At 40.6% G+C, this 16424-nt stretch overlaps 1 protein-coding gene across 10 annotated transcripts in view; it reads right to left on the bottom strand.

Moving 5' to 3' along the window:
- Positions 1-16424, bottom strand: part of ADCYAP1R1 (ADCYAP receptor type I) — a 132120-nt gene that overhangs the window by 35652 nt on the left and 80044 nt on the right. For all 10 annotated transcript variants that reach the window (XM_052695072.1, XM_052695074.1, XM_052695076.1 and 7 more), the window contains 5 exons: positions 5042-5077; positions 4377-4418; positions 2516-2619; positions 1923-2020; positions 1338-1470 (listed from right to left, as the gene is read on the bottom strand). In XM_052695072.1, the coding sequence (XP_052551032.1) occupies positions 1338-1470; positions 1923-2020; positions 2516-2619; positions 4377-4418; positions 5042-5077 (413 nt within the window). The remainder of the gene's footprint in view (positions 1-1337; positions 1471-1922; positions 2021-2515; positions 2620-4376; positions 4419-5041; positions 5078-16424) is intronic.

Genomic DNA, 16424 nt, shown 5'->3' with positions numbered 1-16424 from the left:
TTTCTGGCGTGGTCACTCAGGGGAAGATAATGAAAGTGTTTACATAAGTGTAGAGAAAGCAGAGCAGTTTGCTGTGCAAAATGATAGAAACTTTCATTCATTCACTGGGGGGAGAGGGGGGAAATAATGCACAAAAGAAAAGGGAAAAAGCCTTTAGTGGAAACTGAGCTCCAACCTGACTCTGAGTGTAGGACACACTTATCTTGGCAGTGTTTCATACCAGTGAGACATCACAAGACTTACCAAAGTGACTTTTCAATACATCAGAGTAAAATTAGTATATAAATTGGGAGCTCCTGTCTGGAAAAGTGGGAGGCTGTCAGTTTAGACTGGTTCCGAACTGCCATCCCATCCCATTCTTCAGGGCAAATCTGAAACCAATATGTCTAAACTAGAAAAACAAGAGTTGCTTTACAGAAGCTCTACCAGTTTGTGCCAGCTGAAGATGTGGCCATCAGAGCTCTCATTGTAAGATGTTTTATATTTGGAGTGTGTTAGGACAAAGAAGCAGATGGCATTTTAAAAAGAGAGTTATGAGCAAAGCGCAAATCTATAATGGTTTCAGATTTTACACAGAGAAGAATTTAAAGCAGGAACTAGTTTTAATGAGGAAGAAGAGGCAAAGAAACTACACAGGTGTGATTTTCTTGTGGAAGTGACTCACAGAGAATTTATATTATAAATGGGTGAATGAAGGACATTTCAGTTTGGGAACTCAGTGTAATTCCATCATCACTACACCAGATGAGTTAGTTTGTCAAAGCAATATTACCCTTAAATGTGAATGGAGTTTGGCTTCACATATAAAATATAGAAAAGTGCTTTGGTGAAAGAGACTGCTCTCTATGAAACCACACACTGCACAGCTCCCCTTCAGAGACAAATACATAGCTAATATTAACAATTTTAATATTAACAATTTCATTTTTTTAATGTGACTTTCAGGGCTGCTTTCTTGTGTCTGGATGTTCACATGCCTTACAGGTGACTCTTCCCAACATCCATAGCAAATAAGGCTCTGGAGAAAATCCAGTCTCCAGATGAAGAAAACCATCTCTGCTTCCTTCCCATTTATCACTACATAGATTCATGAGAAACAAACCAAAGTCAGAAAATGAAACTTGAAGATTTGTGCTAATAATATGTGCACTGTACTGTTTATGTGGGACTATCCCATTCACAGTGAACTGCGAGAGAAGTTTACCACCAATTACCTTCCCTTCCAATAGCTCCTCAGCCTCTCATACTCAACAGACTGCTGCCTGCCTCACAATTTTTGTGTTATTTCATACTGGAAAAAAAATAAGGGAAAAGGGTTTGATTTTAGTCTTACTTACAGTGGAAATAAAACAGTGGTTGCCATCTTGCTCAGCATAAAGAACTCCATCTTTAATGAACACTGATATTGCACGTAGGATGAATGAAACAAAGAGGTTCATGTGGATAAAGTTCCGAGTGCAGTGAAGCTTCCTAGAGAGGAACACATAAAAGAGAGGAAAAATCAGTGGTGGAGAATAAAAATATATCTTCTTTTCTTTTTGTGGAAATAGCACCTAGGCCTGTCTACACCTACAGTCAGAACACAAAGTACCTGGGTAGTAAGAATAGAGACATCTGAAGGGCAGGAGTGTGGATAATTCTGACCCTAAACACAACCAAGAGGAGGATTTTCCTGCAAAACCATGCAAATTAACACAAAATAGAGCCAGTCCAATGGAGAGAGTTGCTGCAACAGCATCTAGAGCCTACTGAAATATGACCACCATAGTGGGTCCAACAAGGGGAACAACCAGACTGAAGGGCTGCTTCCCACTTGTCGTATGACATATGGTATAAAAGCTGAAATGTTGTTTGGAGTCGATGAGCTCCAGCCTATTTTCAGCAGTGGTAGAGCCACTGGCACTGCTCTTGTCCCAGCTCACCTGAAACGACACAGGATCACCATGGCAGTGGTGAGGGAAACGAGGGATGTGCTGTATCCAACTGTGTACAGCGCCTTCACGGATAGATAGTAGTAATCCTTGGAAGACAAACATCACAGGGTTAAATGGTTCAGCTATGGTCACTTCTTCACTGTGTCAACATGCAGGGGGAAGCACCAGCAGGATCTGTTTCTCAATTGATATTTCTCAACCCAGTATCTCAACGTGTATTAGAGCACTGCCTCATGGTTGGCAGACTCTTGGTTTTGAACACTGGAGTTTATGCATCAGTGAGCTACAAAAGCTGCCTGTAGTTCTGTGACCACTATGTGTAGGAAAAAATACTAGCTTGCCAAGGGATTCTGTAGTCAGTAGGGGATGTAATGGGGCTAGTTCATGTTTCTAAACATTACAAGCTGTATTAACAGCAAACATTCATATTCCAAAAACATAAACTGAGCTAAGAAGGATACAAGTCTTATTTCTCATGTATTTATGCCCATAAATATCTGACAATCAGAACATGACCAGAAGCTGGACAAAAGGAAGCTGCCCAACTCCCACTTCTTTTAAATTATAAGAATACCACCCACCTGGTTGTCTGACTCTGTTTCATTTTCATCGAAGCCGCAGGCATCATAATAATGAGGAAAAGGTTCAGACCAGCCATCTTCAGTGCAATTTCTGCTGATGTCCCCTATGTCAAGTGCAACAGGTATAATTGGGAACGTCTTGCTGAAGCAAACCCAAGGATAGACCCTCTATCCCCTTGAGACAAGTCCACAGTACCAGTGGGAGTACTATTAGAGTACCCAAAAAAGGCTTTAGCAGAGCCCTTAATCTTTAATGACATCTTTAACGACCTACTTCTATGCTAGGCACTACAGATGTCTACTTCCAGTTGGTCAACAAAGAGCAAAAAAAGATCTAATCAGCACAGCCAGGGCACCAAAGAACTCATTCTGAAGTGGATTCAAAAAACAGGGTCAGATAAATGCCCACTTCTCTCCATTGACTCCAAAAGGCAGAGTGGAAACGCAGCCTCAGTGCCGACACTTGCACTTCAGACGACTAAAGAGTAAGTCCAGTGCTTGAATATATGCACTTTGTGTTATTGTAATGATCTATATCTGAGCCATTTGCATGAGACTGACAAGAAAACATGGTGCTAACGTGATTTTTTTAGAATAGGGTCTGGAAGCCAGATAGCTCTGGGGTATCTAAACTGGCCACTATATATCTGAGTGAGGCAGCTGGATGTGCCCTTATAGTCAGATATCCCACCCATGTATCTCCAGGTTTGGCTCTACTCCTGCTGCTCTGTAGGAAAACAGAAAATGGAGTGGGAACCTCTTCCCTGTCACTATCACTAGTCCATGATTCTCTGATCCTACTATCCTGACAGCAAGTTCATTTACATCTCTTCGTTTAGAAGCCCACTGTGGCTTCGCTTGGCAATTACCCCCTTCAGATTTTTCTCTTCCTATTATTTGTGCCAATAATAATTTATGGCCTCGCTCTGAAAGGCGTGTTTGCTAGGAGGCTCAAAACTGGCTTAGAGAAAACCTCTTTCCCTTTTTCTCTCATTTTCTCCTGTTTCACTAATCTCATTTAATGAGTAGCTCCTAAATGGCATTTGCCAGGACTGCCAAAATGCTTCAAACTGCATTGGAAGCAGGAGCTGGCTGTAGAAGAGGAAAGCATCTCCTGATACTCTCTTTGATACTGAGGTGGGATGTCCCCTCATTACACTCTCAAAGCACCATTACTTTACTCAGAGCTCACTGACCAGGTAAAAAACTTAGAGCTGGTCTGCTGGCTGCACTGATTTCTCTCCAAAACAAAAGAACAGTTTTCATTTATTCAGCTATTACCTCTTCTTTTTTATTTTTTTACTTTAAGCAGTACTGTGACGTGAACTGATGGAAATGACAAACTTTTTTGTTTCTTCATTTATTTGTTCAGGTTTTTTTTAATGCCAAGATTATGCTATTTCACATTCTTAGAGCAATTTAGTCAATTAGCTTATGACACTAATGGTGACCTTCTTTTTAGAGAACATTCGCCATCCACGTGCCAGAATACACTGATTTAATCACTGCAATAGATTTACATTGCATTACCTGGCAAATTTTGGTAAATTCACATTCATCTCCAGTTCTTCATGGAGATTAACCACTGAATCATGGTGTTGAGTTTCTTCAACACTGTTTAGTTAAACTATTGTTCAGCAGGCAGATATAATTTATATCAATTGTCTTGCAGGAGCACAAGACTCAATAATGGATGAATACATTTTCATAACACTGTTAAAATGTAAGCTCAAGAAAATGTGTCACCATCATTAAAACTGATTAGAAAATAATACCTAAGTGGAAGGAGAGAAAGCTTGGAGCTTCCTTTATAAGAGAGCTAAAATAAAAAAGAGAAACATTCTATGGTTGTGCTGCTTACCTAGGGGAGTCTCGGCTGTGCTTTCCAGCAGGTCATAATCACCTATAAAAGTGGAAATCCGGTATGAAATTGTTTGGATTGCATTTTCTATGAGGACCCCAACTGATCTCTGCGGAAGTCAGTGAATAGAATCCATTTGATTTTTATTTGTTTGGGTCTAAAGGCAAAAAATTCCTAATTCTGTCTTTTGAGGAAGTAAACATTGGTTTACTTGTAAGTTTAAATCAAGATTGAAGCAATGAAGTTTAGAAATTGCTACTGAAAGCAGTGAGCACATGGCTAAAAAAGACAGCAAATCAAACTGGGAAAAATTTTATTTAAAAAAATATGAAGATTAAGCATTACATTTCTAGAAATCTAAGGACTGAAAAATCCTTAGAAACCCATAGATATTGAAGTATGGATAAAATTCGCAAAAAATGATTTCCATTTATCAAATTATAATTAGTTTCAATTTTGTGTTTCTAGGCTAAGATGATGGCGAATTCTAAAAAATATCAAATTTGTATTTTTTTATCTTGCTGTTACAGAGAGCTACGTGTATTCATTATCACAATAATTGTTGTGCAGAATAAGTTTTCAGTAATCTGAGATTATCATGTCCTTTATAGATGGCTTATGAGAACAGAGGTGTGTAGGAGGTAATTGGCACCACTGGTCCTTACCTGCATGAGTTTGCCCCAAGTTGTCTACTTCCCAACCTGAAATGAGAAGAAGAAAAACAAATAATTTGATTTTGAGGCTTTGCTGCCCATAAAAGGAAAGGATGTAGTAAAGCCTATGGATCATAAGGGTTGGAGAAGACCTCCACGATCTTCCAGTCCAACCATCCCCCTATCACCAACACTGCCCACTAAACCATGTCCCTTATTACCACATCTACTCTTTCCTTAAAAACCTTCATGGATAATGATGACCTCATCACCTCCCTTTGCAACCTTTGCCAATGCAACACCACTCCTTCTGACAAGAAATTCCTACTAATACCCAATCTGAATCTCCTCTGTTGCAACTTGAGGCCATTCCCTCTCGTCCTAGCAAAGAACTGCAGGAGACTTTTGTTTGTTTTTCAAGTTGAGTAATCTATGTTTACAGCCAAAAAGTGGTTTTCAGAAGACGGTCCATCACACTGCATTATTTAAGTTTTTTTTTTTAATTCATGACCTGTTTGTTGTTTGTATTTTTTCAATAGGGAAAAAGGTCCTGAAATAAGAAATAGGCCGCATATTTCCAAGACGAAATCCACGATCTGCACTTTAGAAACACTAACATCACAATGGGGAATCTTACAAGTTTGGGTTTGCATTTCCTTTTTTCATGCTTTTTCTTGTGAAAAGCTGATATTACCCCAAAGCAATCTCCCACCCAGCCTGATGTGTACTTAACCCCAATTGCACCGGTCAGATTTTCCCTATTCCTGCTGGGTTTGGGCTGGATGGATGCTGCAGGCTGAGTGCAGAAGAGCTGCCCTGTGCCGCTGTGTGGTGCTGCTGCATTGCATGCAGCAAGACTCAAAGCTGCCTGCAGGAGCTCTATCAGCCACCCACAGATCAAACAGGACAAGAGAAAAATCCTTGTCAGCCATTCATAGGCTTCCACATCGGGTTAAATACATAACATAGCTTAGCACTGTACCCCCCTGGAATAACCGCTGAGCTTCAGCTTGTTCTTTCACCCCAAACATGCAGTTATTTCTTAAGCATGGACTGCAAAGGTCTTTGCTATTTGTGCAAGAGGCTTTGCTTTAAAAGTGAAATTCTATACAAAATTAGGTCTGAAAAGGAGAAAGACAGCATCCAAGGAAAAAAAAAAATAGAAAAGGGACTCCTTCCTGCACAGCCTGAAGTGCTTTTTATATTTTACTCCTTTTCAGAGCCATAATCAGTTTTGAATTCACTGATTTCTCTCTGTGCTTTAAAATAAATCAGAGATACTTTTAGATCTTAGCTGGAAATAAAAGGGCTTAGTGTGAAGATGATGCTGGAGTCTAGAAAACAAAGATAAAGCTTTTGCTAAGGCCTTTTCTTTTCTGGCATCCCCCCTTTCAGGCAGGCTATAATGTGTCTCTGAAAGGATGTATTCAGCATCAACCTTCAGCAAACCTACACATCCTGTAGCTCATTACTTGGAAGAGTTAATCCCCAACACTGTGATGAGGACACCTTTGTCTCTTGGCTGCTCTGCCCAGCTTCAGCAGCTTTCCAGATGCCACATATATGAGATTTCTTAGATGTTTTCAAATACTATGAATACTGAAGATAAGTCAGCAGTGCATTTTTCAGCGAAGCTCTTTTAACCTGCTGCATCACACTGAAGTACCAGATGTTGCAGGCAAACCACGACTCTGCTCAGGATTTTGGGCAGGACATCAGGGATACCTCTGCAGAATATTTGCACAGATCTATGTCTCTCCTGAGCCAACCAAAAACAAGATTTAATAAGATTGATTGGCTCAGCCATATATGTTGCTAAAATCTGAATGGAGATGGCCAGCTTCAGGATATCCCCTGGGAATTTTTGCCTGTGGTTTTACTGGGAGAAGTATTAAAAAGCAAGACACTGCTTCTGGATCACTGTCCATGTCTATCCTTTAATGCCACTCAAGTTAATAGCTTATAATGGAATTTGTTCCTTATAGGAGTCACCTCACCTAAAAGCCTGGATCTGTTGATGACCTATAGAAAAAGTGCAAAAAAACCCCAAAAACCTAAGAGTTCTCTGACTCAGAAAAATGTGATTGTAGTTTGCCAGTGCCACAGAGTGACTTAAAAACTATGATGTGATGCTACAAATTTTACAATGTTCTCGTTAGAAGAGAGTTGTTAAGTAGATTGAAGCCCTGTATTCCTGGTATCTTGGCATGTTACACTGATGGTTCTGACTAGATAGATGGCTGGCTGGTTGGATGGGAGGGTGGATGGATAGATAGATGGATAGATAGATGGATAGATAGATGGATAAACAGATGGATGGATGGATGGGTGGATGGATGGATGGATGGTGGGATGGATGGTGGGATGGTTGGATGGATGAACAGATAGAGAGACAGACAGGTAGATAGACAGACAGACAAAAATGAATTATAAGTGCTTTAAGTGTGTTGCTGTTGGGTTTTGTTTGTTTGCTCTTCCCAGTAACCTAAAAAGGAGGACATAAAACCTGCTGTTATTTGACTCTTAGTACAGGCCACACTCGGCTGCAGTGATGGTAGAATACCCAATTTGAATTCATTTCTACTACCGTGACCTTGGTACCAATGGAACATTATGTTAATGTAGCTTTTTGAAATTAAGAGGCTTTTTATATTAACCATTTTCTCTGCAGCCGGATTGTTACTGCATTTTAACCGTGTTTGGGCAATATGAAGGGATTCACATTTTCAATGATGTTCACTTTCTGATTGCTGTAGGAATAAGCTTGCCATTTATTAACGTATCTGTCTACATCTAAATCCTTGCTAATGCACTGAGGAATGTTCCAGTACAACCTTTTATTACAAAGGCTTTCAAGCTTGATCCATCAAACTAATTCTCACTAATAAGTTGCGCCACCGGAACATCAATTAGATTTACATTGAACATTATGGTCTGAATTACACTGAAAAGTCAAAGTCTACCTAATGAGTGGTGAGATAACATGCACATATATAAAATAATATGTGCTTATATGTGTATATATGCATAAAAACCATGCAGTGAAGGAGCATACAGCCACCATGGGGCTTCAGATTTATGTGTGCTGGTCTTGCCTTTCTCTCTGACACTGTGCACTGAATCCCCCACCACCAGAATGTGACTGTTCACATGACCATACCAATGGGTATGGCTACTCAAAGGTATGAAGGGTGTGATGGGCTTTATTTGAAATATTTCTGTGCTTAACATTTAACACAGAATGACAGAATCATAGAATGGTCTGGGTTGTGAAGGACCACAATGCTCATCCAGTTCCAACCCCCTGCTGTGTGCAGGGTCACCAACCAGCAGCCCAGGCTGCCCAGAGCCACATCCAGCCTGGCCTTGAATGCCTGTAGGGATGGGGCATCCACAGCCTCCTTGAGCTTGCTGATCTGGGGCTATATGAAGACTGTGGGTTGAGTTTCTCAACTTTACTCTGAAATTCTACTTTTTTTTTCTATCTCCAGAAGTCCTGAGCAAATTTGCTCCTGTGTCAGCAATGTAATGGGGAAAAACATAGGGCACCTTGCTGGGTGAGCTTTCAAACAAGTTCTTACAACACTTTTCTCTTGAGATGCAGACAGTGAGAAAGTGGTTCATTAGGCCTGAGCGATGCAAAAGGGGAAGTCCATTGGGGTGATTGTAAAGCAGGCTGGATGAATTATATTACTCTCCCAGAACTGAAGAATAAGTAAAACACCCTTTTCAGCTGCATTTTGGCTACTAGCTTGTTTTTCAATCTTTTAACACGACTTTCTTCAAGGCCTGTACTCCTTGCATACAGTTAAATAACAGCACAGTACAGACTACAGAGAGACAGAGCCAATGGAAGCCATTAAACAATACCTTAGAAAACCATTTTTAAATCAATAACTGCCCGCATTAGTCAATAAACTCCTGAGGAAGCTAATGCTATTCTTGACAAAGGATGACTGTCCAGTGCATTGACAGATAGTGTTATTTATTATTTGACCAGGTTGAATAGGAAATTCATTCGTTGAGAAGTAAGGCAAATTTTCCATTAGTACTTGAGCTGTCATTATTAATTAGGTGTTATTTGCAGTACTACTTAGAGGCACTAAAGAAGATGCATCAGAACGAGGAACTGCTAGTCCCAAAAATCAAACACAGAAATCAAACAGAAAATACTGCTTATTTCTACTTTCTATATGAGAAGATAAAATAGAAAAAACTAAACTAAAATAAAATAAAATGAATTCAAAGGACTCAGTAAGAGCTACACATAGTACCAAAGACCTGGTACTTTCATGCCAATTTCTTGCATAGGTATCAGACCTTTTTCCATGTTTTGTATTTGCTAGGCCTTAGAAAGAGCAGATACCTTCTCCCTATTCTCCAACGAAGATAAGAAATGTAACACAAGGAATTTTTGCTTCTCTTTTGCAGGGAACAGGGCTGGCAAAGTGAAAGCCAAGAAGCAGGCTGTGTACGATGAGCCTCTGCTCTGTGCAGCCTTTTAGATCAGCTCCTACATGCCAACTTTGTGCTGGCTGCTTTCGGTGTCAGCTGGCATGGCAACTACTTTATCTCCCATAGATTTGTTTATTTGAGCACAACAACTCGCATTTAACCCCTTTGTTCCAGCTTTTGCTCATTATTAGCTCAAGAAGGGGAATGAAAGGCTTGACAAATCATTCGGTCCTAAAATATTTTGCCCACACTCTAGCCTTATTTCTGTTCTCACCTCAGCGTCATTTGTTGGAGGGGTGGGTGATGGAAAACATTTTCCCAAATCACTTGTCATCATCACATCCAGCTCTGTGAATGACGAGCTGGGTAGGCAGGGAGCTAATTTTTCCCTGTTTTCTACAGCACCGATTAGGAATCTAACATTTAATTTAGAAACATGAAATTAATCCACCAGCCATCCCACTCCCATCCAGCACACGGAGCCCTTCCTCCATTGCTGCATGCCACTCCCCTACACTAGCAATCTGTTCAGCCAGCAGCATTCAGGATCAGTTCTATACATCTACAGCAAGGGCAGCCAGGCAAGGTTCAGAATGAGAGAACTTAGAGGACCCCATGCTTTTTCCCTAGGCTAAACACTTACCCCCTTATTTCTATCTCTAGCCTCACACCACATCAACAACACTTTAAACTACATATTGAAGTCATTCATTCACTTGTGTACTTTCTTTGTCATGGTCAAGGGGGAAGAGAACAATTAAGGACAACTAATTTTCTTCATTCTCTGTTCACCAGTGGCTTGTGCAAAACACTGCAGCGAAGACAGAGGTGGAGCTGATATACAAACCTTAATGCCCTATACCCCTTAAAAGCACGTGGTCTCATGACAGGTTGGTGAGAAGAACCAGAGCACCACGGCTGGAGAAGGCCAATGAGGTCGTATATGGAGAACATAAAGGCTGTTGTACCTGGCTGTGGCAAGACTTATGCATACAGATGACCAATAACATGTAAGGGAAATTTTGACTTTTTTCTTCCCTTCCCTTTCTTTATCAAAGGCTATGAAACTGTCAGTGGACTGAGGTCACCATAGCAACTAGTAGGCATCGTTTAAACATGAAGTGCATCTGTCCTACCAGGCTGGCTGTCAGAGGAGCATCCATCAGCATGTGAGGTCAACGCAAATGCTACCAAAGAGGCTCTTAGCTCAGAGAAGAGCATGGGTCATATTTCAGAGCAAAGCTTTTCAAACAAAGAAAAGAAGACATATTGTCCAAGACAGATTATCAATTGTGAGAGAAGGCTGAGAGAAGTAAGCATATTCGAGCACTCGCTTAAAGACAAAAGTGAATGTGAGCTCATCACACCTAAGTCTTGCAATCAAATGGAATTCCTTCCTTAATTATTTGAGACAAAGAGAGGAGAAACAGCAGCAGGGTGGAGGCTGATGGTTAAGGTTGAAGCAGCTGCCCATGTTACACCCAACAATGATAATTCAGTGCATTATCTTCTGCACACCTGAGTGTTCTCCAAACTGCTTAGCAGCTCTTGCCTTGTTCCATCCTTGGATACTTTCCAGAGGAGCCCTGCTTTTTAATTCTCCAGGGCCAATTAGCTTTCAGATCACACTGGGCAAAGGTCTTGAATTGTGTTACAGCTTTACCCTGGTAACCGCAGGATGTTGTCTTGCAATGGACCAAGGACTTGATATTTAACTGAATTGATCAGAAGAATTTAGAGCAATTGTTGCTATTGAACCTGTTCAGTGAGTATCAGAACCCTTTGTCCCCATAATTCGAGGGAAAGGCCAAAAATGTCACTCCCCTGTTAAAAAAAGTATTCACAAAAATAACTAGAAGACTGGAAACAGATACAGATCTACTGACTGTAGATACAGTCAGTATTCTCTCATGGCAATACCTGCATTGGCAGAATGTCCTGCACTGCAGATAGACTTTGTGATTCTGGGGCAGAAGAGACATGCTTAATGATAAAGGGTTACCCTTTTAGGTAGGGTGGCATTTTGGGCTAGGGTTCAGGGTTATCAGTTTGGGTTAGGGTTAAGGGTTTGTATTTTGGATTAGGGTTAAGTGTTACCCTTTAAAGTAGAGCTGGTCATCATGTCATAGAATGGCCTCCTTGATTTGGAAAAGCTGATGTCATTCCATGGCTTTACTGGCCCATGGAAAGCCCAAAAGGAAATAGGAATAGGAAACTAAAAGGAAAGAACTTGCTATCTAGGAAGCACAACTAACACAGAAATTGGAAAGAGAATTTGTAACATCTCCACTTAATAAGTCTCCTATAACTCTTTCCTATATCTGGGACTTGCTGAGCCTAAGATGGACATTCTATGGGATGGCCCATCTCTGTAAAACAGAATGCTTCCTGATGCTAGTGGTTTCCCTCCCCCTGTTTTTCATAGAGGACGCTGAAACACCCATCAGGGGTGAAATATATTTGAACAGAAAATCTCGACCTTTGCATTGATCTTTTCCCTTGCCCATTTGACAGGCAAACACGATTTCCAATTTCAGGCAGCTGCAATGCCAACATTAATTTCAGCCAGTATCAAACAAATCCTCCATCATCTACTTCAGTAGAAAGTAAGTACAGGATCTTTCCAAGTACATTCTGCTGGTTAGAAGGTCTCTAATCTTTAAAAATCACCTTTTTGTTTAAATAAAAATACATCATTAAGGAGGCCTAATTAATAGCAACTGATTTGCAAAGACTCTCAACAACGGATTTTCATGTCCTTTCACCCTGTTTGGGAGTTACGTACCACATGTTGTCAGTACTCCAGGACGATTTCCCCAGAAGTGACACAGAAACACCTTCCACATTTGCACATTTAGTACTGCTGCCCCTCTCATTAACCCTTGTCTTGTCATCTTGTTTTGTTTGATTAGGGATAACATCCAAACTCAGGCAGGAAAAAAGAGCTACGGATGGCTTACCAAATCCAATTAACCTTGCATTCATAAATCCCACATGATGTATCTAGTGCAGAATATAGAAGGGTTGGTGTTCTAGTGACAAAGTAGTTGAGTGGCTCTCAGTGTTTTTAATGGGATCAGTAATGGGCTTTTTTCAGCTCTGTCTCAGGGACAATGAAGCTTGGTGGCTGAGCAATGAAGACACACGACTGGCAGAGCAGCAGTAAGCCTAGCAAACACTCGGGTTCGAAAAGATAAACATTCCCCCTTAAACTCTACAATACCTGGATGGACTCTTTATTTCACTGAATTTTAATTAGCAGCCTTAATCCTGGTACCAGCAAAGGTCAGTCACACTCTTTTGGATGCCGCAGGCAACATCCTAGACTGAGCACTGAATAAACAGTCTGTATAGTTGGTAGATTCTGTAGGAGCTAATCATTCATTTGGATTCTGAAATGAAGACAACTTCTCAATGTGAAGCACACAGCAATGCTCAGAGACTGCCTATTACTATTTGCATAAGATTTTCCTGCCAATCAGAGGCGTAAAAATACGCTCATTTTTTAGCTGCCTATTGCATTTCTTTCAATGGCCCTTTAGTGGACAGGTTTTATCCCTCTAAAATTTCTCAGCCGTGAGGGGCAATGAAGGAAAAGCCTTGGCATCTGTGAGTTTCCTCTACCAGACACATCACCACTGCCTGTAAAAATAAATAAATAAAGGAAAAGAATAAAACACAACATTTTCTAGTTGGGATTGTAGATAATTACACATCATGGCTGGCACCTTTTTCCTTTTTTAATTGCAGATACCTTAGAATGCTTTAAATGTACTCTGTTGCTAGAGGGGTTTTCTCATGGGTGACCTCATTGCAATGAGGGGTGACCTCATTGCAGCCTATCAATACCTGAAGGGAACCTACACCCAGGAGGGGAGTAAACTCTTCAGAAGGGCTGACAACAGCAGGACTAGGGGAAATGGATCCAAGTTGAAGGAGGGAAGATTGAGGTTGGATGTTAGGGGGAAGTTCTTTACAAGGAGAGTAGTTAGGCCCTGGAACGGGCTGCCCAGGGAGGTTGTGGATGCCCCGTCCTTGGTGTTCAAGGCCAGGTTGGAGAGGGTCCTGGGCAACCTGATCTAAATGTGTACGTTTGGTGGCCCTGCTAGGCAGGGGGGTTGGAACTACATGATCCTTGAGGTCCCTTCCAACTCGGATGATTCTGTGATTCTGTGATTTTCTCTGGGGTTACCACTTGGAATGAGAAAACATAATTGATAAAAGCAACACGATGGAAGTTATTGCTTCTAATAAAAATTAAACTGTGAATTGATGAAAGAAATGGATTTTGAAGAGAAAAAAACCAAACACCAACCATAAAAGAAAACAAAACCAAACATAAACCAACTAACAAGAAACCTCCAATATTTAGGAATCCTCCAGAACAGAAACCACCGTAAATCTTTAACCTACTACACTGGAAAAGGCTGAGGAGATACAATGACTTTTTCAGGTGGAGAGATTTTCAGAACAATCTTTTTGTTCGCAAAGAGAATCTGAAAGGAAATAAAAAATTCTCATGATTTTGAAGGAGAAATGAAATGAAATGTTACCAGGAAGGGTCACAAGATATATATCACGGGATTTCCAAAGGAAATTTTAACTTTAAACCTTCCATATCAGCAGTTCAAATGTCAGTCCTCAGTCCAACTGCAATGAAGGTCGTAGCAGAGTATATTTTCAAACCCCTCAACAGCAAGAGATGGTCTTTACAGCTAGAACCACTGAACTGTTCTTCGACAAAGCATCTCTGTGGATGGTGGGGATTGGAATTTCATCAGTTAGTTTTTATTTTTAAGTCCATTTTCTTTTTCACCTTACTGAAAGCAGAAATCAGGCAGCCAAGTTAAGACAGCCAAATTCCTTTCAGAAATTCAGCAACCAAAGAGACTCCTCCACTGACTTCATTCACCTCAAGATACAAATTTGACACAGGTCAGAGGAAATACCTTCTACGATTACTTATCAGAAGCTGGACTCAATGATCCTTATGGGTCCCTTCCAACTCAGGATATTCTATGATTCTAACACTTCCCTCACTGAACCAGAAGTCCATGTGACCAGCTTTACACATATAATTCACAGATTTCCAAAGCCAAGTGAGATAACTTTCCCCCCACTCTGTAAAATCAATGGTGCTACATGTGGTTCCCCTATTTCATCCAAGCAGGTGTTTCCACAAGTGCTTCAGTGCTTCTTAAGACAAACATTTTAAAAACATAAATCAAAATCATTGCTGCTCTTTGTAAAAATGATTTTTGGTCATCTGAAAACTCTGCTGAATTAAGAATGAATATACAATTAATGGACACTGGGGTCAGTGCCTATCCTACTTACATATTCTAGAAACACAGCAGCAGCCTCAGAATACTGTAATGATTTATAAAATGTGATTAGCCACGTCTTAGAAACATTTTAATTATCTAATAACCCTTTATTTAAGGAACCTTCATAATATGTGACTTTTTTCATTAAGCCCTCATTGAAGCAAATATACTCGGTTAGCTAAAATTAGCAGTAATGAGACTGAAAATTCATCCTGATTCACCCAGAAGAGTGATTATGGATGTAGATATTTCCACCTTGGGGTCACTAGCACAAATCCAGCTGGGTCTGCCGAGGTTTCAAACAACTCCAGATTAAATGTTTATTTGTTTATCTAACGAATTATGAATCTTGGTTTTGTTCCTACTGAACAGATGTCCAAAAAAAAAAACCACCCAGTAACAGCTGTCACTTTTATTAGTGAACCCGCAAGGAAATCAAGAAGGCAGCACATATATTTACACTGGACTGACTACTCCTCCCTTAGGGTCATGCTATCACCCTCCTAGAGGCCAAATGTGAGGTACAATTTACAAACAGCACTGGAAATTCCAGGCAAAGCGTTCAAAAAACCTTATTTCAGCCCTTCAATGTATGGAGCCTTTTGTTATGGCAGCTTTCCTCTTTTAAGTACAGTGTTAATGAATATTAATGTCAGTTGAAAAAAAAATATGGGACAAGACATTCTGATATTAAAATGTTATATGCTGCAATAGACTATGTTGAGCTGACACTGTCTTTGAGAAGGGAGACATATTAGATGGTTTCTCAAGAGCCCTCCAAACCTTAATTACTTCAGAAACAATGGCACTACAGAAAAGAAATTTCATCAATAGAAGGGAGAAGGTGCTATTTGGGTAGGTTATAATTATGAGCATTGGAAACACAGACTGACCAGACAGGTTGTGGATGCCCCATTCCAGGAGCCATTCAAGGCCAGGCTGGATGTGGCTCTAGGCAGCCTGGTCTGGTGGCTGGCGACCCTGCACATAGCAGGGGGTTGAAGCCAGATAATCTTTGAGGTCATTTTCAACCCAGGCCATTCTATGATTCTATGAAATATCCCTTGGAATAAAGACAGCCATTAAAAGGTCTGCAGCTGAGGTGTGTTGGTGGATTGGCAGAGAGGAAAGATTCCTTTGCTGTAGATGCAGACAGCATCTCTCCGTGTTCTCAAACTAGTGACATCTCTGATCACCGAACCCCAAAAGGGAAGGAAAAGAGAGAAAGAAAGGGAAAGAAAAGTGCTGCCTATGTTACCATGCCTATCTTGAGGACAGGTAGAGGCAGCACATCACAGGCCACCAAAAAGGAGGGGTCCAAATTGAAGGTTGGTCAGGCATTGCATTGAGCAGCAGGTCTCTTGCAGTCATATCAGAAGATAACAGCAGATCAGCCATCTGCTGGTGCACAATAAATGATATAAAAGCATTATGCCTGCAGGCTGCACACGTCACTGATAATTAGATTGTGAAAACTTTTGGTTGAGTGTGTATCTTGCGCAAAGGATGACCAAGACTGGTCCGACAATTAGTCTGAATGACAAGCAGTCAATGAAAACAGATAACAAAGTCACGGAGAATAATGTAAATAAATACACATATGTATGTGTGTG

This window comes from Tympanuchus pallidicinctus, unplaced genomic scaffold (assembly GCF_026119805.1).
Source record: "Tympanuchus pallidicinctus isolate F22 unplaced genomic scaffold, pur_lepc_1.0 scaffold3, whole genome shotgun sequence".
In the NCBI taxonomy this organism is placed as follows: domain Eukaryota; kingdom Metazoa; phylum Chordata; class Aves; order Galliformes; family Phasianidae; genus Tympanuchus; species Tympanuchus pallidicinctus.
This window is presented reverse-complemented; position numbering and strand designations above follow the sequence as displayed.